The sequence below is a fragment of the Vulpes vulpes genome, chromosome 13 (genome assembly GCF_048418805.1).
Source record: "Vulpes vulpes isolate BD-2025 chromosome 13, VulVul3, whole genome shotgun sequence".
NCBI classification, from domain to species: domain Eukaryota; kingdom Metazoa; phylum Chordata; class Mammalia; order Carnivora; family Canidae; genus Vulpes; species Vulpes vulpes.
The window spans coordinates 133224138-133250594 of NC_132792.1; the positions used below are offsets into that span (position 1 = coordinate 133224138).

Genomic DNA, 26457 nt, shown 5'->3' on the forward strand with positions numbered 1-26457 from the left:
ACACTTCAGGATCACGACCTGGCCCTAAGGCAAGCGCTAAACCGCTGAGCCACCCAGAGATCCCCAAACAAGGACCACCTTAATATGTAACTGGTTTTAACTATACAAGGATGCACAGCTATTATGTCTTATTGACAAGCGTTGAGAGAACTACATTTCAAATGTAAGTATTATAAAAGACAGAGTCTAATGCTCAATGTGTAGTATTTCTGCAAGAGTCACTCATACACTTTAGCAAAGCTGTAGTGACTTTTCAAGTGCTCTGACTTGGACCTGTTTTTTTGGCTCTAACAGGGCAGCAGTCACAGGTGAGGATGGGTAAGTGACTTATCCTCTTGGTCTGAAACAGTGCAAAAAATAGTTGTATTTTTAGGGCATTAGATAAGGGGCTGGTGCCTGGGCTGTGACAGAAACCACTTCTTACTATTATTCCCAATATAGAGCCATGAACAGAAAGGACTAGAGAGACAGAGGGGAAAGCAGGAACCAAAGGTTCTTGAAGGGACCTTCAGAGGGTGAAATACTGGGTTCTTAACTATGTCAGCCTGATACTACTAGACCAACTTCAGGTGAGCAGTATTTACCCAACCTGACAGATTACAGAAAATTGTCCCTTTTTCAGAAGAGCCATAGAAGTGGTCACCTCTAGAGGAGGTCTGGAAGGTATCTGCTGTTCCAGAATCTTATACTCGTTCTTCACAGCATTCATCACGACCTTCATACAGATTATTTTTTGACATTGTTGGTTGAGTGTCTACCATGTGACCACCTTGCTTACCCCTGCATCCATAGCTTCATCACGAAGACTGGTTCCTAGTAGGTAATGTAAATGTTTGAGGACTTGAGTCCTCAGGGAGAGGGCAGAGGCTGTGGTTTCGGTTGCTCTCTGATTTTTTTCATTGGTATTGTGAAGCGCTTCAAGGAAAAACAATGTCCTCAGCTGTCATTAAGTGTTTCTGAAAGAACCCACATCTTACTCATTAGGAACTCTACATGATGTAGTAAGTGACGCCACTTCAGGGGCTCGGGGGCTCCTTCCGGTTCCCTTCCTGGAAGGAAATCACGTGAACTCAACAGGCGGTCCAGGAAGATCGATTTTCTTTGATGTCACTTGCTGAGGGCTTTTAGAGTAACCCGTGGACGTTGTGGGACGGGAACTAAGTTTGTTGGCTCTTCTCTTTACTTATGTTTTGAAATAGTTTCAACGTGTGGTCCTGAACCAACCACGGGTATCGCTAGGAAACTTCCTAGAAATGCAAATCCTTGGACCGCAGCATAAACCCGATCCGTCAGAAACCCTGGAAGCGGGATTCAGCAACCTGTTTTAACTGGTCTTCCAGGTGATCCTGAATCACGGCTAAGATCGCGCACTACTCTCGTAAACCACATCAAGTCCACTACGGACCACCGGGCTACGTGGCCACCTGCGCGGGTGGGTCTCTCACCCCCGGACTACAGGGCGATGCCCCGCGCACGCCCGCCTGCCTGCTCCCTGCGTGCTCCCTCCCGCTATTCCCAGCGCCGCAGTACCCGGCCCTTGCGCGCTTCTCAGGACCTTCCTCACGGTATCAGGTAAGCCGAGAGCGCAGTTTGCTCGTTAAGCGCCTCAAGGCAGCAGTCGCAACCACGTTCGATGGCGCCAGCGTGACGTCAGGGAGGCTGATGCTCAAAAGGAGCTTGACGGAGCCTGCTGTCCTGGGGCCGAGGTGAGGAGCAGCTTCTGAGCATGCAGCTGCTTTCCTGGCGGCAGCGTCACGTCGCTACAGTACAGGGGAATCCTGCCTGTGGGCCGACAGGCCAGCCTCCTCCCAAACAAACCTCAAGCATCCAAGCGGTACGGGAGGGGACGGGGCGCGGGAGACGCAGAGGACAACGCGGCGAGGAGGGCGGGCTGCCGCTGGGCGTGCTCGCCTCACTCCTCGCCTCGCGCCCTTCCGCCGGTGTTCGTCTCCGGGAGCCTCCTCCGCCAGCGTCCGCAGCCGGCGCGCTCGGCGTCAGAAGCGGCCGCGAGGTCCGCTCGGAGCGGAACGGGCCACCCGGCCGGGAGGGCCGCGCGGGGAAGCCTCACACTCGGGGAGGAGGACCCGCGCGGCGCGCACAGCCGACTGGGCGGCCCCGGAAGCGCGGCCCCTTCCGCCCAGACTTGGGCCCGAGGCCCCGCCCCCTCCTGCGGCGCGCAGGGGCACGCTCGGCGCCCGCGTGGACCCCGCAGGCGCGTGGCGAGCGCGTCCCGGCCAATGAGGTGCCAGAGCCTCGGCGCGGGGCGGGGCTGCGTGTCCGGCCAATCGCGCGGCCGCGCCCCCGGAAGTGGTTGCGGGTCCCGCGTCCCCGCTCTGAGGCAGCGTGAGGGCCGCGCACGTGGGGCCGCGGCCTGGGGCCGGGAGGAGGGTCGCCGTGGGGTCCGCTCGGCGTCTGGCGTGTGGGCGCGGCGCGGAAGCGTCATCCCTCTGGGCTTGGAGCGGGGGAGACGTCAGTGAGGGTGTTTGTGCGGAACGACTCCCGCCGCAGGGTCGCCGCCGGCGCGCGTTGGGGGCCCGCCCCATGGTCCCTCCTGGGGCGAGTGGGCCAGTCGGACGCCGGCAGCATGAACCTCCTACCCAGAAGCTCGAAGGACTTCGGCTCCGTTGACTACTGGGACAAGTTCTTCCAGCAGCGAGGGAAGAAGGCTTTCGAGTGGTATGGAAGCTACCTGGAGCTGTGCGGGCTGCTGCACAAGTACATCAAGCCCCGGGAGAAGGTGAGCGCGGCCTGGCGTCCTGGGTGTGCTCGGACCCCGGGCACCGAGCGGGGCGTCCGCGCCGGGTGCGTGGTGGGGCCCGGGTTCCCCGCACCGCTCGGTCAAAGGAAGTTAGAAATGTCGCTTCAAGGCTTCGGAGAACAGACCTCCTGCCGCCAGCCCCTCCTCGCGTTCCTGATCTCCCTGGAAGAGGGATCCTTTGGGGGAGTCCAGGCGGAGATGGCGTCCTGGAGCCGTGGTGGGTGATTCTGTCCCTGTCCACCCCTGTAGGGCAGATAGTGCCTGTGGCTGTCCGGAGACGGGAGCCCGTTCACGGAACTGGTGTGGCTGGCCTCCTAATTTCAGGCACCGTGCTTAGCTGATAAGCAACAAGAGCCCTAAGGCACGTTCCAGAAAGGACAGCTGGGGAGTACAGTGCCAGCGATTGATGGAGACGGAACTGTATGTAGTGCAGGTGGGGAAGAGGCAGCGAGTAAATGTAATAATGTTCTTGGAGGACGCTCTACGTGCCAAGCCTCGTGCTGGGTGCTATGTGTGTTCAACAGTTGAAATCTCATAATAAATTCTGTAAGGCTCATTCATTGCAGGGACATGGAAACTGAGGCTCTGAGAGCCTGTTTCTTGCCCAGGATCATACCTGTAGTCAGCGGCCACATGGGCTTTTAAATTCAATCCTATCTAGTCTAAGATTTATGCACTTTTCTAGAGATAGTGACATTGGGGGAGAATATTTTAGGATCAATGTGCAGTTGCCCCACAGAGGGAGGTGGCAACTTGTGTTTTAAGTTTGGCTTTAGAAAATAGGAGAGTGTGGGCACCGGGGGGGCTCAGTCAGTGTCTGACTTGTGAGCTCAGCTCAGGTCTTGGTCTCTGGGCTGTGAGTTCAAGCTCTGCTTTGGGCTCCTGTACTGGTGGTGGAGCCAACTGAAACACACAAAGTAACAGAATATGGTCAGGTGGACCTGAAACCATGAGTGGAATAGAGTTATGCCACAGCAAGGTTTTCAAGAGTAAAACAGGAGGTTTGAGTTCAAACTACTGTTTTTAGATTCTGTGACTTCTCTCCCTTCTTGAGTGTTCAATGCTTGCTTCAGGGAAAGCTTGGACTAGGTTGTTTTTGTAATATGGAAAGTCCCTTTTTACATACTTTGCATCATTGTGGCTGAATGTCGATTTCTTTTTTTTTTTAAATTTTATTTATTTATTCATGAGAGACAGAAAGAGAGAGAGAGAGGCAGAGACACAGGCAGAGGGAGAAGCAGGCTCCATGCAGGGAGTCTGACGTGGGACTCGATCCCAGGTCTCCAGGATCACGCCCTGGGCTGAAGGCGGCGCTAAACCGCTGAGCCACCCGGGCTGCCCCATGAATGTGGATTTCAAAGTGAGATTCTTAAAGCCCTAGTTTTTCAAGACGGAGCCTAGAATCACCTCTGTAATGGTGCTCTCTCCTGACAGTAGCATCTGCATCTTCTAAGAACTTGACAGCCATGTGGAGACTTGATTCTGGGAAGTATCTGCCAGTTATTCCTTTACCTTGATCACCTTCATCTTGTTGGCTTTTTCCCTCAGGTACTGGTGATTGGGTGCGGTAACTCAGAGCTCAGTGAACAGCTGTATGATGTGGGCTATCAGGATATAGTGAACATCGACATCAGTGAGGTGGTCATCAAGCAAATGAAGGAGCGGAATGCCAGCCGACGGCCCCAGATGAGCTTCTTGAAGATGGACATGACACAGATGGAGTTTCCTGATGCTTCCTTCCAGGTGGTGTTGGATAAGGGCACCCTGGACGCTGTCCTGACGGACGAGGAGGAGAAGACCCTGCACCAAGTGGACAGGATGCTGGCTGAGGTTGGCCGTGTCCTGCAGGTGGGCGGTCGCTACCTCTGCATCTCCCTGGCTCAGGCTCACATCCTGAAGAAAGCAGTGGGTCACTTCTCTCGGGAGGGGTGGATGGTGAGGGTACACCAGGTGGCCAACAGCCAGGACCAGGTGCTGGAAGCAGAGCCTCGGTTCTCCCTACCTGTTTTTGCCTTCATCATGACCAAGTTCAGGCCAGTCCCTGGCTCTGCCCTTCAAATCTTTGAGCTCTGTGCTCAGGAGCAGGGCAAGCCTGTGCGGCTGGAGAGTGCCGAGCGGCTGGCTGAGGCGGTGCGGGAGCGGCAGCAGTATGCCTGGCTGTGCAGCCAGCTGTACCGCAAGGCCGGGCTGGGGAGTGTATCTCTGGACTTGTGCGATGGGGACACGGGGGAGCCACGCTACACCCTCCACGTGGTGGACAGCCCCACTGTGAAACCATCGCGGGACAATCATTTTGCCATTTTCATCAGTGAGTTGGGATTGCTCCCTCTCTTCCCTGGAGGGGCTGGCTCATAGGGGCTGGGTCTTTGGTGGATGGGTATGCTTTGGCCGATTTTATCTTGCAGGGGGTGGCACTTCAAGAGTTTAGACTAGTCCAGGCCTGAGGAACAGGGAGTAGCAGCTGCCCAGCTACCTACTTAAGATTTGAGGCATATTTCTTCACATCTTCATTGCAAAAGCTTGGTGAAGTGTGAGAATGGGTTTGATAGGGAGGAGAGAAAGACAGATCAATTTAGGTAAGTCTCACAGTGTTGAGAGTTACTTTGTAACATGGAGTAACAAGCAGCAGAGTCAGCTCTGTAGCCTGTGAGCTGCATGACTTGGGGGGAATTTGCTGTGCTTCTCTGCTGAATTTAGGGAGACAGTACAGAGTAGTAGCTTAAAAACTGACTATTTGGGTTCCAGTTCTAGCTCAGTCTGTTTGTTCTTGGTGTTGTGACCTCAGACATTCCTTTTCTTTCTGTGCCTGAGTTTCCTCATCTATAAAGTGATTTAGTTGACTGTGTCATATAGGTGTGAAAAGTGTAAGGTCTCTTAGGGTGCTGCTCCCACATGGTAAGTGCTTAATAAACGATAGTGGTGTTTAATGATAAGGATGAGGAAGTGCTTTCAAAAGTAGCAAATTCTAGACAATGGCAAGGTGTTGAAATCATCATGCTGGTGATTTGCTGACAGGTGAGCTATTTTCCCAAGTATTCCATAATCCTACCTGTCTACCTTTGGGAACAAATGGTATAACCAGTATAAGCATGGAATTTGGGGCTGGACTGCCTGGGTTTAAGTCCCAGCCTCACCATTTACTAATTGTGTGGGAAATTAATTGGCAAATAACTTGGGCAAATAATTCAGCTTCTGTGTCTCAATGTCCTCATTTATAAATGGGAATATTAATACCACCTGTACCTTAGACTACTGTGAGAATTCAATTAGTTTCTGTTTGTAAACTTCTTGGAATACTGCTTGGCATGCAGTAAGCGTTAGCATTATTGCTATTTTTCTTGCAGTAGGTGCCTGCCTCTCTCCTCTTACACACAGGGTCATGTGGGTCCTACCATGTGTCTGATGGCTGCTTTGCTTTGAGCCTTGTGTACTAGGGAAGTGATAACCCTCAGTGGGTCACATTCGGAAGGGATGCTGGGCCTACGCCAGGGCTGACTCATGGCCATGTAGGTCATATTGATTGGGGCTTGAACACTCTTCCCTGGACTCCCTGTCATCAGCTGCCTCTTTCCAGTCCCCCAGGGTCGGGAGACCGAGTGGCTCTTTGGCATGGAGGAGGGTCGGAAGCAGCTGGCGGCCAGTGCAGGCTTCAGGAGGCTGATCACAGTGGCCCTCCACCGAGGTCAGCAGTATGAAGGCATGGACAGCATCCAGGCCGAGCTGTCAGCCAGAGTCATGGAGTTGGCTCCTGCCGGGATGCCCAGCCAGCAGCAGGTAACAAAGCTTTGGCAGAGCTTTCACAGATCTCTAGAGAAGTCGTATTAGGTAGGAAGGCAGAAGGTGTTTTGGAGCTGGGACTAGTGTCTCTTCCCTTAGGCTGTTCCTGGAGGGCATATCAACACCTCAGAACTGAGTGGTCAGTACTTAGTTCTCTTGCTTCAGGTAGTGAGAGGAAGGTGAGTAGTTGCTCTTTGGAGACCCATAGTAGCATCTGTGTTTGTGTGGCCTTTGAGACTCCACAAATGCTCTTCCCCTTGCAGACTCCAGCTCTTTATACTGTGCATTGCTCAGAATGTTTCTCCTTACCCTTTTTTGTGCAGGCCTTCCTTGACCATTTTGTTTTCTAGAACCATCATTATCTGAGTGTAGAATGGAAAAGAGGCAAAAACAGCTCAGGTTAGTTTTCACGATATTAGTATTGCTGGTCAGGTATTTTCCTGTGGAGGAAAACACTACTTTGGCAAGTAGTGTTATGGTATTCATCAGCCTATACTGTCTTGTTCCATCCTGCTCATTGACTGGTGAATGTACTGCAGGTACTTTATCCATGATGGATAGGAAGGCCAGGGTCCCTAGAAGCTTGTTGCTGAAGTAACAGATTTGAAAAGATGAACCTAGACTCCCAGGTTATAGCCTGTTGTTCTGCCCACTAGGCTGTCTAGTGTTTGCAGATGAACGTGCTTGATTCTTCCTGGCAGACTCTGGGGTTGGTGTCCACCAGAGAGATGTGGATCCTGTGGGGAGGTCATTTGGCACCTTCTGTCCAATGCCTACATTTCTGTAAAGTCAGAGGCCCCTGGTGATTATGACATTTTCTTGGAGGTCTTTAAAAGATTAGAAAAGAGAAATGATTAGAAAGAGAGAGTAAAGATTAGAAAGATAAATGGAAAAGTCTGGGGGGAAAATGTATTTTTCTCCTAGTTTTTTTCCTGTTTAGAAAAAATAAGGGAAAATGTGAGAATAATTGGGGGAAGGGAGAGATTTTCCAAACTTGAAATTTTTGCTTTCCCTCTGGATTTTGTTGTCTTTATCCCTGTTCAGGCTCCTTCTCTCATAGTTATAGTCTTCTCCTGAGTGTTCCCTCTAGCTTTTATGGAAAGTCCTTTGAGGATTCTTAAAGAGAAACTCATGTGTTTTGTTTCATTTTTTTTCTTTTTTAAGATATTATTATTTATTCATGAGAGACAGAGAGAGAGGCAGAGAGACACAGGCAGAGGGAGAAGCAGGCCCTATGCAGGGAGCGTGATGCAGGACTCGATCCCGGGACTCCAGGATCATGCCCGGGGCCGAAGGCAGGCATTAAACCGCTGAGCCACCAGGGATCCCCACTCATGTTTTTTTCTTAGGGAGAACCCATTGCATTTCACTGAGGGTTTTGGAAATCTTTGTGTTCAGTTGGTTTTCAGAAGAGTGAATTAAATCTTTTGGGATGTGTTGAAAGGCTCCAGGAAAGTTCAAGGCAAACCTTGGAAGTTTTTGCTGTCTAGAACCTTGATATGGGGATTCCTCATACACCCACAAAGGGAAAGGGTTATAATTCCTCACGTTTCTTAATTGAGGTGGTGTTTGACCACATCTCTTTTTATATCTTCAGGTGCCCTTTCTGTCTGTGGGTGGGGACATTGGGGTCCGGACCGTTCAGCACCAAAACTGCAGTCCCTTGAGTGGCAGCTACGTGGTTGAGGATGTGCAGGGGGATGACAAGCACTATTTCCGGCGGCTGATCTTCCTTAGCAACAGGAATGTGGTGCAGTCAGAAGCAAGGTTGCTGAAGGATGCGTCTCACAGAGGTGAGGTATCATCAACACACTAATAGGATCCAAGTGGACATGGCTAGACTCTCCATCTGGGTGGTAGAAAGACCTGGCAGCTTGGCTAAGATGTAGGACAGAACTGGGTACCTGTGGTCAGAGGCACAGGGCTCTGCAAGTTGTCCTGTTACCATCTGGGCTCTTAAAATGTAAGTGGCAATAAGCAAAATAGAGGTGTATGTTATTCTTGAGCAGAGCCTGGGTCTGAAATGATGGGCTGGAGAGGTGGTTCACCAAATAGTTGTGATTATCACTTTAATGCCTTCAGTTTAGAGGCTGTTTTGCATGTTGCTTCATATGCATCTGTATTATATTCATTAGTAAACTTCTGTGAGATGAGCCAGAAACATTTAGAGCTTCTCCATAGTGCCACCTGCTAGCATGTTTCAGAGGGGCTTTAGAGTTGGTGAGTACCTTAGAGGTCACCTAGCCCAGTGCTATTCAGTAGAACTTTCTACATTGGAGGGAATGTTTACTAATCACTTAACTGCCCAATATGGTCACCAGTAACCATGTGTGGCTCCTGATCATGGGAAATGTGGCTGGTGCAAGTAAGGAATTGAGTCTTTTTTAAAAATTGTATTAATGTTTACATTTCCATAGCTGCAAGTGGCTGGAGGTTACAGTATTGGGCAGTGTAGATCTAGGCCATGTCCTCTGGGATTTTTTTTTTTTTTTTTTTTTTTTTTAAGTAGGCTCCATGCCCAGTGGTGTGGGTTTTGAGTTGATCAAGCTCACTACAGCACAGTGCTGCTGATGTGGCTCCCTTCCACAGACTACAGTGCTAAGTAAGCATAGGACCTCATCATCTCTATCTCTTCTTTAGCCCAGAAGAAACGGAAAAAGGACAGGAAAAAGCAGCGGCCTGCTAACACTCCCGAGGACCTCTCAGCAGCCCCAGGGCAGTCCATTGACAAGAGTTACCTGTGCTGTGAACACCACAAAGCAATGATTGCTGGCCTTGCCCTGCTGAGAAACCCGGAGCTGCTCTTAGGTGAGGGAAGTGCCCCTGCCCTCCACAGGAGGGGCCTGTAAGATTGCAGATGGATGCCCTGTCAGCTGGCTTGTGCTCTGAGCACAGCGATTAGAGACCAACAAATGCTCATACAGCAAAGCTTTCTTATTCCCAGCCATCTCCCAAGTTAATTTAATAAACATTCAGTAACTTTTCCCTCAACTCTAATTGTGATCTTGAAAAGGCTGCATGTGTGGATGTCTAAATTTTTTGTTTATTAATTTATTTAAAATATTAAGGTATAAAATATATTCAACGAGACACAAAGTACACAGATTTTAAGTTGTTCAGTTTGATGAGTGTCTGCTTATGAGTCTACCCATGAAACCAGATTAACCTTTAAAAATCATGACTCCAAAAATGCCTTTGCATTTTAGAAGAATTTCTGGCTTTTCAGTCATGTGTTATAATTTGAGCACCAGATGCAATTCTTACTTGAATTTCTACTTAAAGAAAAAAGCCTATATTGTAGGCAGTACAGTCTTAGCCTTATTACTAATAACAGGTTTGGCTCCAACTACAGTAGTAAAAAAGTACTCATTTTTCTATCTAAGCTTGTAGCTGTTCACCTGAAGTCCTGAGTGTGTCTTACTGAAACACCCAGTATTTTTGGCCTGTATAGGTGCTGATGTATGTCCCTAAAGTCTCAGTTCTTAGGTTTAATCCTCAGATATTAATCCTATATTTAGTGTCTCCTTTGGGTGATTCTTGTTTCTTGACTTCTATCCTCCTGTGGTAGCTGAGGTTTCTCTACTTACAGCTAGGATTTGGGCCTTTGTTTTCCTGTGATTTCTGGAACTCACTCACATGGATTGCTGTCGCTAGGCTATGTGTCTGAGAGGGCAGTTGTGGCCTTTGAATTGAAAGCTGGGCAGAGGGCATTGCATCTCCACTGCCTTGTGATCTTGAGAGAGATGTTGGCTATCATCCCTCCCAGTTACTATGGGGAATCTAATAATGCTTATGTTAGGGATGGTGATACGATGTCAGCTGAGTGCTTGGGGATCATTAAAGGTGTGTAATAGTAACACACTGGTTCAGCTTCTGGATCTAGTAAAGAAAGGATTGTGTAACCAGGGGTGAGTTTTCAGATGTCAGATTGGCTTCTACATTTCTGGGATGAGACAGAGAGGCTAGGCCTCTAAACGGTGTGTCCCCTGGGCAGAGCCAGTAATCCAACTTCCTCCTTTCCCGTCCCCAAGGATGGTAAAAAACTGTCAGCGAGCAGATTGTCAAATGATACTTTATTCTTTTATTGCAGAGACCCCCCTGGCAATGTTGGTGGTAGGCCTGGGTGGGGGCAGCCTCCCCCTTTTTGTCCACGATCATTTCCCGAAGTCCTGCATTGATGCTGTGGAGATCGACCCCTCCATGTTGGACGTGGCCACTCAGTGGTTTGGCTTCTCCCAGAGCGAGCGGATGAAGGTCCATATTGCAGATGGCCTGGACTATATTACCAGCCTGGCGGGAAGAGAAGGTACTGCTATTGAAGACTTTGGAGGGGTGCTGAGGGAAGATTAATCCAAGGTTGTCAGGCCTGCAAGGGCCTCTAGAATTCATCTCTAAGACGGCAGTATTAGCATTGTCCCAGTCTTAGACCTGTAGATTTGTTCATTCCTTGGTTGATGTATTGATTCAGTGAATACAGGGTGTCGACCATGTGCTCAGCACTGTACTAGGGGTTGGGCTACAGCACCAAGTGAAACAGTCCGTTTCTGCCCTTGTGGTGCTAACAGATCAGTTAGCACCTGATTCTTTTCTGACTCTGGGTTCTTGTCACTTCCTCATCCTCCCAAGAAACCTAAGGTCTGTAGTGGGTGAGGAAAAGAGGAAGAAAAGTTGGGGTGTGTGTTGGGAGTGTTTTTTTTTTCAGTCTTTCAGCTGGAGGTGAAGCCAGAGATCGAGCAAAACAGCGTTCATGTAGATCAGTGGTTGTAGAGCTGAGGAGCATCAGGCAGTGTCTGCAGACGTGTTTTTGGTGCTTGTAATTGCAGGGTGATGGTAATTCTGACAGTGAGTAGAGACCAAATATCCTGTTAAACACCCTACAGTGCACAGGACAGCCACCCATGACAAAGAATTATCTGGCCCCAAATGTCAGTAGTGCTGAGGTTCAGGAACCCTGAGGCAGATGCTACTCCGTGGGGATGGTGATGGCCGTGCTGCTGCTGGACTTGAGACTCCATTTTGCTCTAATAATTCGTATCACTGATTTATGACAAAAGACATATTAATGTTCTGCAACAGCTCTGTGATCCTTTTGCCACTTCATATGGAGGCTGAGGATGGTGCTTCCCGAGCCTGAGCCCCTCAGGGAGAAGTCAGTCAGGTTGGTTCAGTCTTAAGTGGACCTGGTGAGCTCAGGCCACCCACCCCTCCTGGTCTGCCCATTCCATCGCTGATACTCTGGTTCTCACTGGATTAGGGCATCTCCCAGTAAAGGTGTGGCAAAGCAGGATGCCTGGGGTGAGTACCTTGGTGCTGGGGTGAACAGATGGTGCAGAGATTTTAATTGCAAACTGAATTTAAGGATATCAGAGCTTCAGAGATTACCTCTGAGGCTGGGGCCAGTGTGGGGACCCAGGCCCAACACAGCTAGTACATGTGAAACATTGAAAACTGCCCTAGGCTCATGGCAGGCTGTCAGTGGGTGACATGTTGCTGTATTGACAGCTGGTTGATGGGTTTTGAATAATCTGGCAGTCACCTCTAACAACCACCTTCCAGATCATTGGAGGACTCCTACAAATGTGGGCAATGGTTGTTCTTGGACTTTGATGAGCTGAAGCTGACATGTTCTGCTCTCTTAAGAAACCCAAACAAGATCTGTGCTATGCCCTGTTATGGTCATGTACTAGTCCTAAGTCCATATTTATGAATTCTTGAATAATTGATATCATAGTCTCAAAGTTTGCTAAAAGTCAGTAGTATTGTAGGCTTACCCCTTGTAAAAACTGTTTTCATTATAGCAAGGAGCTCATCCAATGCATCATCAGTTCTTTCTCATTTAGCAAAATATTTCTTGAGCCAGCTATTGTTTGAGGACTAGAAAAGATACACTAACTAATTTGAGGGCATTTTCTCCCTCAGCCATTTGCAGAGTCAGCCCTTAAAGGCTTAGGCAGCTGATTTGCTGCCTAGCAGTAGTTCTCAACTTTGCCTGATTTAGGAATTTCTTGGGAGTTTAAGGAAAATACCAGAGGCTTCCTATCTCCTCTCTGACCTGTTCCTCCCACCCCAGGGTTTTTGACTCAGGTGGTCAGGAATGGAGCCCAGATTCTCAAAGTATTTTGAATATTCCCAGGTGACTAATGTTCTGCCTGGATTGAAAATTACTGGTATAGATGGACTGTTAACCAAGTAGTAATCATGCTAGCATGGACCCCATGAATGTGTGTGCCTTTGGAAGGTGCTTTTAAATATGGAGGAAAAGATCAGATAAAGGCCCTGTCTTTCATGTGAGGCGCTCACAGCAGAACCCTGATTGACCCCGACTTTCCTGGACAGCGCACTTTGTGCCCTTACAGGCAAACGACAGAGTCCATGTCATCCTTCTGACTTAGCCACCTGTGGCCACCACAGGTCACAGGGAATATAGGGAGTAGGAATGTAAATTGTGGTAGACAAAGACATGTTTGCTTCTCTTTCCCAGCACGGCCCCGCTACAATGTCATCATGTTTGATGTAGACAGTAAGGATCCAACACTGGGCATGAGTTGTCCACCACCAGCTTTTGTGGACCAGCCTTTCCTGCAGAAGGTCAAAAGCATCTTGACTCCGGAAGGTAGGAAGTATAAAAGGTTAGGGAGGGATGAGGGGTGGGCCCTTTCAAAATTGTTTTCTTTTAAATGAAAAATGTGCACGTCATAAGTGTAGCTCAATGAACTTTCCTGAGTTGAACACACCCATTTACCAGCGTCAAACACAGAACATTTGCAGCACCCCAGAAAGCCTACCTTTTAGGTCTTTCCAGTAACTCATCCTCCTCTCAAGGATAACCCCTGTTCTAACTTAAGTCAGTATAGCTTGGTTTGTTTTTGTTTTTAAAGATTTTATTTATTTATTCATGAGAGACAGAGAGAGGCAGAGACATAGGCAGAGGAACAAGCAATCTCCCTGTAGTGAGCCTGATGTAGGACTCAATCTCAGGACCCCAGGATCATGACCTGAGCCGAAGACCAATGCTCAAGCACTGAACCACCCAGGTCCCCCAGTACAGCTTAGTTTTGCCCATTTTTTTTCTTCGTTTAAATGGAATCTTATGGAACATACTGTTTGCTTTCTTTCACCAAACATGATCTTTATGAGATTTATTCATAGCGTTGTGTTTACCTTTTTCCTTTATATTGGTGTGTAGTATCATTGTGTGTCTATACAACATTCATTTTTCCATTCTGCTGTTGGTGTTAGATATTTCCTACTTGGGGCTTTTATAAGCAGTACTGATATCAACATTCTAATAGATGCCTTTTGGTGAGATATATTTGCAGGTGTGTTATATATTTGTAGCTACGGTTATATATAAAACATTTTTGTAGGTAAGGTTGTAATTTGGATCATAGTTTACTGGTAAGCTGGGGTTTTCTAGATGTTGCCACACAGTTTGACAAGGTTGTAGCAATTCACATTTCTCCCAGCTTGGTCATGCTAGCTACCGCTTGATTTCTTTCCATGTGGGCTGCACTAGGCTGTGCTGTGTCATCTTTGTAGCAGCCTGTTTTAAGATAAGGAAACCAAGTAAGGAATCTTTGCCGGGGTGACACAAGGTAACAAGCTGCACTCCAACCCCAGTCCTTGCGACTGGGAAGTGAGAGTTCTTAGTCCATATTGACAGCCTCCCAGATGTTTTGATTTGTGTCAGGTACTTGAGTGAACAGAGTTATTTGGAACCTTTGTTGTCACAGGTCATGGTAACCTTGGTCCTCTTATTGGCTGATAAATATTCCATAATGTACGTCAGGAAGCTAACATCCCTGTGGAATTGGTACATTTTTTTCTCGGGGTATGCTTTCTTTCTCAAAGCAATTGTTTGGGAAACTGAGGCACGGAGAATGGGAATTTGTTAGCACAGAAGAGCAAAAATTAGCTTCAGGTTTTCTCGTAGTTCACGTATTCCCCATGCTCTTCTCTGTCTTCATATGCGGTGTGTTCTCTGCAGACTCACCGCAGTTTTGTTTTCCTAGGCCACCAACCTCCCTGTGGCAGGAATTGGTATATTCCTCAGAGCTGAGTCTTGTCTCCAGCATGTCTCCTGATCTGAAGAATATGACTCTTTTCCTTCCCACCATATAGGTGTTTTTATCCTCAACCTCGTGTGCCGGGACTTGGGGCTGAAGGACTCAGTGCTGACCGGGCTCAAAGCAGTCTTCCCTCTCCTGTATGTCCGGCGAATTGAGGGTGAAGTAAACGAGATCCTGTTCTGTCAGCTGCACCCAGAGCAGAAACTTGCCACATCAGAGCTCTTGGAGATGGCCCAGGCCTTGGAGCAGACCCTGAGGAAGCCTGCGAGGGGTTGGGATGACACTTACATACTGTCAGATATGCTCAAGACCGTGAAGATTGTGTGACTGCTTGGCTGGGAAGTCTGTTCCGCTTCCTGCCCACACTGACCTTGGGCTCCTAGCCTTCCAGAGATTGAAGAATTATAATGCACAGTATTTTTTAAGCCTCATATTTTTCTTGGTTTCATACTCAGTTGCATGCGACCTCCAGCTTAATGAGGTTGCCTGAAGATCTGGGGAAATAAAAAATGTCCTTCCCATCCTGTCCTCTTTAGTACCACTTGGATACTTGGATCCCCTCTGCTTCCTGTGCTGTGTCCTTGAGTAGGATTCCCTGCTGGAGCCCCCAACAGATGCTGATGCCTTAATGACTATACACCAAGCTCCTTAGGATGGAAGACAATCAAATTTGATTGCTGGTTTGCTTTCACTTTATCTTTCTACTGGTTCTGTGGGAATGATCTCAAGTGAGATAGCATAGTATTCTGTGCCAGAAGACTATAAAGAGAGTAGGATTTCCATAAATGTGAGACAGGTTTGTGAGAACATCTAATCTACTCTGTCTCCCCCCAGATGGAACTGCTGCTGACATGATCCCAAGTTTTAAGAATCTATTAACCCACTTTAACAACTTTCCTCAGCTACCCCAGCCTTGTAGCCTAAGCTCTTTGTTCTGTTCTTGTGGAAGGGTTGGATGTAAATGGCCCCATAACTGCATGTCAGAGACAGTCGACTAAAATCTCCAGTATCAGTTTACTCTCCTTCATTGAGTGACAGCTATATGTGGGACCCAGTGTAAAGACTGCGGTGGAAGTAAAGATGGTTAAGAATGGCTAGAAAACATGGATTAGTAATAAAAACGAACATGTTCCAGTAACTTACTAAGTGACTCACATACACTATCTCATTTAATGAGATAAAGGAAAGTTAAATTAAAACCACATCTAACCGCAAATCTTACTTGAGCCTCTCACATCAGTCCTATCTGTTTATTGAAACTAAAACCAGCAGTTCAGAGATTGGCTTGAATTTCATCTCTAATTATGCCAAGGCTGACTTAATGAGCATCACCATGGAAAATAAATGTCGTCACCATCCACCACCCCAAGTTACTTCACAGGTCCTTTCAAATGGACTCTAACCTCCTGAGGTATAGCATATTTCAAAGTTAGAGTGTCGTCTTTACAAAATTGTATTAGCTCATTGAGGAGAAAGGATGTAAGGACAGAGGGTTTTTGGATTTTATCCATTGCAAATACTTGGTATTTCTTAGGGGATGATCTTTCCCTGGAGCCATATGTAAAGGGAAGACTATGTGTTGCAATGCCCCTGTACCTCAAAGGGCTCTAGTTTGGGAATCCTCTATTTTCTAATCTGTAAGTTCACTCAGTGTTAGGACAGGTGATAAAGGAATGGGGTCTGAGTCAGAGTATCTACTCTGCCATTCTGTTCTCACTCTCAAGCTGTGCTGACTTTGGAATAGCACATTTGGGTGGCACAGCCAACCTCAGGATTTACCAGAATGAAGATGAGGTCTCCACAATATCTTGGGAAAGTCATCCAGGGAATTAAGCAGACTTCTTGGAAAGCCTTTGGAAGTGGGAAGAGGCTGTCATGGGTGATGATAGTTGTCTTCAAAATTTTGGAAGTCTGTGGGTATGAAAGAAGAGTGATGTTGAGTATGTGTTCCTCCAGAGACTGAAGAAATATCAGTGGACAAAAATTATAGTTGGGCAGCTTTCAGCTTCATTTCCGACAGAGAGATTTGTACCAATGGAGACCACTTTGGTCATGTACACGTCGTGACTCAGGCTGTTTACTCAGACATTGGTCTTAAGCCCCCTTGGTGTGCTCCTGAAGTTGTGAGGAGAGGGTATTCATTATTTGTGTGTATTGCTAAATGATCACTGCAGTAAGCCTAGTTAACATCTAAGAGCTGTTCACTTTTGCATTGATGACACGCAAATTGGTCTTAATGAGAATTTTGCCTAACTTGAGGCATTGGAATTCTGGAGGAGGGGGAGGCCTGTGAACTCAAATACCTTCCAGACTAGACAAGTAACGTAAATATATGAATTGAGCAGGCTAGGATGAAGCCTGCAGCAAACCAGAGAATAAGTGCTCCATCAAAAGGCAGCCACTGTTCTCCCAACTGAGAGCTGTCCTGCAGGAATGCTCTCCCAGCAAAGCTAGATCTTTTAAGAAAAGCCAGACATCCTGAATGTATTTGTGTGTGTGACTATTAAATAATGGCCAGTCAGAAAATATCTTCAAGCCATATTCAACCTATGGGCAGGTAATTTGCATCTTCCACCATGGGGGAAAGCCTACAGAGCACTTGAGAATCTGGCATACACCCAGGCTCTGAGTGAATGTAAAACAAGGAGCAAGCTGATAGCTACCAGTCCCAAATGTCTTAAAGTCCCATCCTGTTAAGTGACCTCCATTTTCTGCAGTGGCTACTCTTGAGATGGTCCCAGCATCCTTGGCATAATGTACAGTTTCACTTCCCAGGACTCTCAGAGGCTGAGTGATAATAAATCACCTGATAACCCCTTCCTCCTGCAACAAGTTCTGCAACAATGTAAAATTGATTAGGCTGGCTGTTGCCCCTTCTCTACCATCCCTCGACACACTGGTTTTTCAGTGTGTGCCTCCAGTCTTCCATCAGGGCTCAGCTTGCTAATAGCCATTTCTTGAGTCCATTCCTATGGGGTAAACCAGTAGTCTCAGCTTCCTATTGGGGTCATCTGATAATGGTAATAATGGTCCCCAAATATGTCCATGTCCTAATCTTGGTAATATGTGAATATGTTACATTACGCTGCATAGGGGAACTAATGTAGCAAATGGATTTGATATTGTAAATCACCTGACTTTAAGATAGGAGATTTTTCTTGATTATCTGCGTGGGCCCAACATGATCACAAAGGTCTTGAACTGTGGGAGGGGGGCAGAAAAGTCAATGTCCGAGTGATGCAGTATGAGAACGATTTGACTGATGGTTTCTGGCTTTGAAGAAGGAGAGAGCTCGTTAGCCTCTAGAAGATAGAGCCTCTAGAAGAGGTCAGAGGACGGATTCTCCCCAAGAACCTCCAATAAGGAATGCAGGTCTGCCAACATCTTGATTTTAGCCCCGTGAGACCTCTTTCAGACTTCTGCACTATAGAGATATAAGATAATAAATGTGTTTTGTTTTAAGCCATTAAGTCTGTGGCAAATCATTACAGCAGTAATAGAAAACTAACATACCTGGGAAACTTGTCGTGTGTGATAAGAACTTTTAAGATCTACTCTTAGTAATTTCCAAATATACAATATCGTAGTATTAATGATGGTTGCTATGTTGTACATTATGTTCCCATGACTTATTTTATAACTGAAATTTTGTACCCTTTGACCCCCTTCACTCATTGCATCCACCTCCCCACCCCTGGCTCTGGCAAACGCCCAATCTGTTCTCTGTATTTATGACCTTGGTTTTGTTGTTTAAGATTCCACTTGTAAGAACATATGGTATTTGTCTTTCTTTGACTTATTTCACTTAGCATAATAGGCTCAAGATCTGTGTTGTCTCAAATGGCAAGATTTCTTTTTTTATGGCAGAATAATATTCTGTTGCACACACACACACACATTTTTTTTTAATCCATTCATCCAATGGTAGACACTTTGGTTACCTGTTTTCATATCTTGGATATTATAAATAATGCTGCAGTAAACACAGGGGCACATACATCTTTTCAAGTTAGTATTTTAATTTTCTCCAGAGAAATACCCAGAAGTGGAATTGCTGGATCATAAGTAGTTATATTTTTTATTTTTTGAGGAGCCACCATATTGTTTTGCATAGCAGCTGCACCATTTTACATTCCCACCAACAGTGTACTACCTGGGAAACTAAAAAATACTTCCGTTTGGGCTCCACCCCCAGAGATTCTGATTTAATTGGGCTGAGATGCAGCCTATGCATCAGACTTGCCATAAAGCTTTCCAGGTGATAACGTGCAGCCAAAGTTGAGGACCACTGAGGTAAAATTTATGTGAGCAGCTATGTTAATAACATATGCTATAGCTATGCTATGCTATTCCCATTACTGCCTTAGCTCTGAAATACAAGCAGCAACAGTCATTTGATGGAATATGCTCTCCTCCCACTTTGTCTAGGAAAAACACTGCCTTTACTGGACTCATGACACTCTTACACCAGATGTGTAGGTTTTTCCCCCCACACCAAGCAATGCTCCAACTTATTAACACCAACTAGGTGTCATACATTCAGTTAAAATTGGACACTTCTGCCTGAGGTTAGTGCAGACCTAGAGCCACTCCCCCCTACCCCCTGTCTTACTCAACTCCACTTCAATATGCCAGTTTCAAAATCCCAAGTCCAGGTTGTTTGTGCTTCTGACCAACTGGCTATAAGGCAGAGGTTTCCATGGCCCCTCCTCAGGTTTGATAATTTGCTAAAGCAGCTCACGGAACTCAGGAAAACAGTTAACTTGCCAGTTTATTATAAAAGGTTACAATTCAAGAAGAAACAGGTGGAAGAGATGCACAAGGGAAGGTATGTGGGAAGGGGTGTGGAGCCTCCATGCACTCTGGGCATGCCACCCTCCTTGCGTCTCCACGTGTCTCTACTGAAAGCTCTCAGAACCTGTACTCTTGGGAGTTTTATGGAAGCTTCATCATGTAGGTATGATTGATTGTTAATTCAATTTCCAGCCTCCTCTCCCTTCCTCAGAGAATGAGAGGGGGGTTGACAATTCTAAGCTTCTAAGCATGGCATAGTCTTTCTGATCCAGGAACCTACCAAGAGTCACCTCATTAAAACAAAAGATGCTCCTATCAACCAGGAAATTACAGGAATTTTAGGAGCTCTATGTCAGGAACTGGGGTCAGAAACCAATTTGTATTTTGTATTATTTCACACTTCAGTACACCCGTGCACACCTCAATCTCTTAGCCCTTTGAGTGGATGACAGTAGGGCGAGATCAGCTTGCTCTATAGGGTGCTTTTCTCAATGGAGCTCAGCAGCCCATTCGCCAGTATGACTGGCCCTGAGTGTACTTCTTGAGGACTTCATTAAACCATAGGTAATCCAGTTTTTCTCTTGTAGTTTGTCTTGTCATTTGTTTCTACAAATTTGTCAATAAGTAACGGTTGATAAGAGGTAGAATCCTTTTAAGATTTTATTTATTTGAGAGAGCATGAGCAGGGGGAGGGGCAGAGGGAGAGGGTTAGGCAGCCTCTCCACTGAGCAGGGAGCCTGCGGGGCTCAATCCCAGGACCCCAGGATAATGACCTGAGCCGAAGTCAGACGCTTAACCAACCCAGCCACCCAGTCATCCCAAGAGTCTCTCAAACGCTTAGGCTGAGTTTTCAATAGTTTATTTTTTATTTTATTTTTATTTTTTATTTGTTTATTTTTGGAGATGCTGTTCTATGCCCAACTCCATGCTTGTGCCAAGAATAGAAAGGAAAGAGATACAGCTCCTGACATCACAGAGCTCACTGTCTAGCTTGGGAATAAATTGCAGCACCTGGATGAGTTCTGGAACCACATGTGCATAAAGTGTGAGGAATGAACAGAAGATGATCGGGTGTTTGCTGAGAGTCTTACATGTTTGTTAGGTAAGAGTCTGGTCTCAATAAAACCACACCTTTAAAGTGATTGAAAGTGGGACCTGGGGCAGCCCTGGTGGCTCAGTGGCTTAGCGCCTGCCTTCCGCCCAGGGCCTGATCCTGGAGACCTAGGATCGAGTCCCACGTTGGGCTCCCTGCACGGACCCTGCTTCTCCCTCTGCCTGTGTCTCTGCCTCTCTCTCTCTGTGTCTCTCATGAATAAATAAATAAATAAATAATCTTAGAAAGAAAGAAAGAAAAAAAAGAGAGAATTAAAAGAAGAAAGAAAGTGGGACCCCACTGTTTTGTTTTCCTAGCTCAGGTCTTACCAGGTTTCCATGCTTCCCAGTAGATGGCACTAAAGATCACACTGAAGTTTGAGGTGTCTACAAAATTCCCCTTGGGAGAGCAGAATTCTTTGAAGGAGCTGTTTCACATAAATCCTATCTCCTGCTTTTTTCCTCTCATGCCTGGCCTAGACTCCTACTTTACCTGTTTTTCTCTCCACTCAATACTATCTACTCTACTCTTCCACTGTCACCCTCTCTGCCTTCCCATACATATGGAGAGATGACTCTCTCCAATCAAGATCTGCCATGGTGGAACACTGCACGGAGGCAGAGGTCCATTTGCCTCCCAATCCTGATTTTAGAAGCAATGGTGTAAACAGAACAATGGGATTATGCTAACAGAATGTAAAGGAGGTAAATTGAGGAAGCATATAAGAAATAAAAACATACCTGAGCTTGCATATCAAATTTCCTACCACGATAAGATGTAAGTCATTTCTATCATAGTAGTAAAATAGTGCATATGGGAAAGGTTGGAAAATATATAATTTGATTGAAATAATGGATTTGGATTTTTTTAAGATTTTGTTCATGAGAGACACACAGACAGAGGTAGAGACAGATGGATCCTGCAGGGAGCCTAATGCAGGACTTGATCCCAGCACCCCAGGATCATGACCTGAGCCAAAGGCAGTGACTCAACCACTGGGCCACCGAAGTGCCCCTTGATTTGGATTTTTAAAAATGCCAATATCCCTGTAGTGGCCTCAAAAAAGTAATGTCCAAATCTTAACCCGTGGATCCTGTAAATGGGAACTTCATCAGGAAAAAAGATCTTTGCAAGTGTAATTAGGGATCTTGAAATGAAATCATCCTGGATTTTAAATCTGCAGACGAGATCTTACAACAGAAGGGAAGACAGAGACAGGTGAGGCACACAGGGGAAAAGAACAGTGAAGACAGAGGCAGATGGGAGGGAGGCATTCACAATCCGAGAATAGCTAACAGCCACCAGAAGTAGAGAAAGAGGCTTGGAATGATTCTCAGAACCAGAAAAGAACCAATCGTAATAACACCTTGACAGAGGGTTTCTGACCCCCACAATTGTGAGAGTAAATTCCTGTTGTTTTAAGCCACGTGATTTGTGATCATCTATTTCAGCAGCCTCAGGAAATGAATACACTGCCTAAAAGGGTTTTGCCCATGCCGTTGCACAGAATCAGAGATTGTATGCCCTCTCGGCCACATGCTACAGAGGTCTTTAGCCTCTATAGGGCATTTTCTATACAATCTGGGTTTCTAGCATCTTTCAAAAATATAGAAGCTCTGGCAATGCTGGGCTCCTGTTCACACTTGGTTAGAACTGGTAAGCATCTGTCTCTTTTAGATCAGTCATATTTGCTACGGTCCCCAGTCCTCCTCTTCTGTCTCCATCATGTGGTTATGTTCCATGCCTGGGCCTGCAGGCATTTGAGGTTGTAGCTCCTGTATGTGCACCAGGATTGGCAGGTTAAGAGACACAGTCCTTTCCTTTGGAATAAGGATTTTATAGTCAGTGGTTTTGGGAGATTTGTATCTAGCAGCACCATGTATAAGGTGATTCTGAAATTTGGTTGCTCAACAAAACTACCTGCGGACCATTTTTCATATGCAAATTCGAAACCATATCCCAGACCTACTATATCAGAATCTTGGGTGTGTGTGTGGCATGATGGAGTGGACAGGGGTAGAGCCCTGGAATCCACATTCTTAAAAGCTCTGAAACAATTCTGATAATAAATGGGCCTTAGGGCAGGTGCCAGAGGGCATTATCCTCTAGTACTAAGAAAAGGAGGCAGTGTGAGTTTGTTATCCCACTGGAAATATTTGAAGTATATTGTTCTTAAAAAGTCTTTTCTCAGGTTAAAAATAGTTACCATACAACTCAGCAATTGTACTACTAAGTATTTACCCGAAAGATACAAACATAGTGATCTGAAGGGGCAACTGCACCCCAATGTTTATAGCAGCAATGTCCACAATATTCAAACTATGGAAAGAGCCCAGATGTCCATCAACAGATGAATAGATAAAGAAGATGTTGTATATATATACAATGGAATATTACTCAGCCATCAAAAATTGAAATTGTACCATTTGCAATGACATGGATAGAACTAGAGGGTATTATGCCATGTGAAGTAAGTCAAACAGAGAAAGCCAATCATCATATGTGAAATTTAAGAAGCAAAACAGAGGATCATAGGGGAAGGGAAGGAAAAATAAAATCGATGAAATCAGAGGGGGAGACAAACCATGAAAGACTCTTAACTATAGGAAACAAACTGAGGGTTGCTGAAGGAGAGGTGGGTGGAGGGATGGAGTAACTGTGTGATGGGCATTATTAAGTAGGGCACATGATGTAATGAGCACTGGGTGTTATATGCAACTGATGAATTACTGAACTCTACCTCTGAAACTAATAATACACTATATGTTAATTCATTTTTTAATTTTTTTAAAGATTTTATTTATTTATGAGAGACACAGAGAGAGGCAGAGACACAGGCAGAGGGAGAAGCAGGCTCCCTGCAGGGAGCCTGACATGGAAATCGATCCCGGGTCTCCAGGATCACGCCCTGGGCCAAAGGCCAGTGCCAAACTGCTGAGCCACCCAGGGATCCCCTGTTAATTCATTTAAATAAAATAAAATAAAATTTCAAAAAAGTCTTTTCTCAAGAAAATTGGAATGATTTGCATTGTTTTGCAGAGCTAAGATTTGAATTCGTTAGATTCTGTTTATTTAGGTATCTATAAACCAAGAGTATCAAAACCAGGTAGTTCCTTTAATGAAAATCATAAAAATGAATTATTATTACAGTGATATATTTTACTTATCTAGGTATTCTATTCATAAAAACTTTCTTCTCTCTCTTTTAATGGTGAGTGGGAACAAGCTGCAAAGATCCTCTACAAGGTTTGTTACTCTGCTGATGAAGTCTGCAGGGCACCATCCTGTAGGCAGAGAACTCCCAGTCACCTGAAGGAACGAGTAGGAAATGTGAGGGTATTCACAGAAAGTTGTTAGGCAGCATGACGTTACCATTATTTTGATCAAGAAAGATTACATACATTTGGTGATTCTCCAAAGCATTGCATACAGATTCCATTGGACAAGTATCTTATTATTATATGTGCTGCCGAAGTGAGCACAATTTAACAAATATCTTATTAAGTGATTCCTTTATTCAAGAAACATTCATGGATAAACATTCAGTGCCATGAGCCAGGCACTATTCTATTGCACTAGAAATTTACAGTGAATAAATGTAAAAATAAAAGTCTCTGCTCTTGCAAACCTTATGTATGATAATAAAAAGTGAAATGTTAGCTTTATTAGTATGTGATGGGTGCTTTTCGTGGAAAACATGATTGGTATATGGGTTATATTAACTTATTAACTTTTAAGGCAACTTTGCCAATATGTCCTGCAGAAAACCGAGGTTGAGCTCTCAGTGAATGCTGCTAGTTCATAGAAGCCAGGAAGTTCAGTTTCAGGGGTAGCACCAATTGAATATTTGCTTACCTAGTGCTCTCCTTAGAAGGGATATTTTTTTCATGGCCACCTCAGCATCTACTTCTCCACTGAGAGAATGGATGAGCCCCAGGCCATTTGGAAACTGGATAACAGAAAAATTTCCTACAGAGAACTCTTGGAATGGGCTAGGCCACTCAACCCATCTTCTAGTTATCGCTTGGAAGATCCAGGTCTTACCCTCAACCTACGGTTAATGATACTCTTTTAAAATTCTGCCTCCCTTGGCACAGTACAGTCATGGTAGAGAAGGTGGGCCAATGACTTACAAGCATAGTTTAGACTGATTCCAGGGCATTCACTCCTAAGAAAAGGGCAAAGCCAGGACTAGAATCCATAGTTCCAGGCTCCCAGTCCAGTTCTTTCTATTGTCCCATGCCATCCATCTTTTCTCTGAGCACAAGAGTTTGGAACCCTCGCAACATGACGACTTTAAAATATAATCTCTGCTTTGCTATCAAATCAAGATGGAGGAGCTGCAAATGGTTTTGATGCCCTAGCAAAGTGCATAGGTGATGAAGCAGTTGTGAAAAGGCATTGGTGTAAAAGTCCTGGGTGTTTTTAAGACCCAGAGCTGCAGTGGCTGTGGGTGCTGCCCATCAGAGCAGAGCTCAGGCCACCCAGAGCTAAGACATTGAGGGAGCATTTCAAGGCTCATCTTCCTTCATAATTAAAGTTAGCCTTTTAGGATTTTCTGAAGACCACATTCAGTAATAGAAATGAATTTATTTGGCTGTGCCTACAGAACCCTGTGGTCTTTTCAGAGGCATTTTAAAGGTAAGCATTTTACGGACATGCTAAGAACACGTAGACAATCTTAACCTTCAACATATCTGAAAATGAGGAGTAGTGAAGGCAATGCTCTGAAAAGCAAGCATTTAAAGCTAGTGGGGAGACATGATCACAAGATAACTTATATTTTCCTAATGTATGCTCTTAGATTCCTGTCATAGGTGAGAATGCTTAGAGATCATTGGTTCTGCTGGCTTGTCATGATGAGTTCTTATTCCAATGGATGTATCCTAAATTTCCTCCTTCCCACTAATCTGCAGATATGAATGAGGTCACATTAACAGTAATCCTTCAGATTTCCTAAACCTCTTGTTCCCACTTGTATCTCCTTCTCCTGCCCCACATCTGCCCCACTTGGCTTTTAGCAACGTTTCCCAGCCTTCTGCTTGGGTCTATCCAGTCTTGTCAGTTGCGGTAGTCCTGCATCACTCTTCTTCTTCTTTCTTCTTTTTTCTTTCTTCTTTCTTCTTTCTTCTTTCTTTTCTTCTTCGTAAAGATTTGTCTTTATTTATTTGAAAGAGAGAGAGAGAGAGAGAGAGAGAGAATGAGCAGAGAGACGGGCAGAGGGAGAAGCAGACTCCCCAGTGCAGGGCTTGATCTCAGGACCCTGGGATCATGACCTGAGACACTTAACCCACTGAACCACCCAGACACCCCTGTACCACTATTCCTATTCTCTCCCAGAGAGCACTGGTTCTGTCTCTCTGCACTCAGGAAGCTGCAAAATGTTCAAGATGTCAAAATGGAAATGCATTTTCCCCCAGAACCTCTCTGGATCCTGTGTAGAAATGGGGAAGATTCCTGTCTCTCTCCTGTTCTGAGCTGTACTTTATCATCTTCTAAAACATTGTTGGTTGGGGTCCAGGCCTGGGCTCTCAGGGGCTTGTCAGCTTCTGCCTGGAGTGCTCTCAGGAGGCACCAACTTCTCTGCGCCGGCTTCACCCTCATGGGCCTTCTACTCCCCTCTCAAAGCGGAGCGGTGTCTGCCTGCCTTTATCAGACAAGCCTGGGCTCCTCAGAATCCCCTGTATTGCAATTCTTCTAGGACCTACAGTAGCTGGGGAGCTGCAGATAGACAGCAACAGGAATGGAAACTTTGTTCCTTTTGTTCATTTCTTCCTTCTGTGAGCATTTATCAAGCACCAGCCATACCCAAATACTATGCTGGGGCAGTGGAAGTACAGAAGTCAAGAACCTCGCATTTTTGATAAGCCATTAAATTGGTTTAGGTTGCCAAAGATGAGGGCTCTGAGAGATGAGGGTAGAAAGGAGTGAGGCTAGACTGGCCTCTCTCACTTTGCCAGCTCTCC

General features: G+C 45.8%; 1 protein-coding gene across 3 annotated transcripts; it reads left to right on the top strand.

Annotated features, from left to right (window-relative positions):
* The first annotated feature begins 2255 nt into the window (after positions 1-2255).
* Positions 2256-18377, top strand: METTL13 (methyltransferase 13, eEF1A N-terminus and K55). 3 transcript variants are annotated; one of them, XM_026001292.2, is made up of 8 exons: positions 2256-2737; positions 4307-5066; positions 6333-6532; positions 8133-8328; positions 9176-9343; positions 10626-10841; positions 13017-13148; positions 14657-18377. In XM_026001292.2, the coding sequence occupies exons 1-8, from the start codon at positions 2585-2587 to the stop codon at positions 14929-14931; spliced, it is 2100 nt and encodes a 699-aa protein (XP_025857077.1). In that variant the 5' UTR covers positions 2256-2584; the 3' UTR covers positions 14932-18377. The 3 variants fall into 3 exon arrangements, with proteins under 3 accessions (XP_025857077.1, XP_072589120.1, XP_025857078.1); XM_072733019.1 differs by having other exon boundaries at positions 2310-2975; XM_026001293.2 differs by having other exon boundaries at positions 2310-2737; positions 4502-5066.
* Positions 18378-26457: the final 8080 nt, after the last annotated feature.

Bases quoted from the DNA above. Each gene is read 5' to 3' on its own strand.
- METTL13 (XM_026001292.2), top strand. From the start codon at position 2,585: ATGAACCTCCTACCCAGAAGCTCGAAGGACTTCGGCTCCGTTGACTAC. The intron at 5,067-6,332 runs GTGAGTTGGGAT...GCCTCTTTCCAG, and splicing joins TCATTTTGCCATTTTCATCA to TCCCCCAGGGTCGGGAGACC. The intron at 13,149-14,656 runs GTAGGAAGTATA...CCCACCATATAG, and splicing joins AAGCATCTTGACTCCGGAAG to GTGTTTTTATCCTCAACCTC.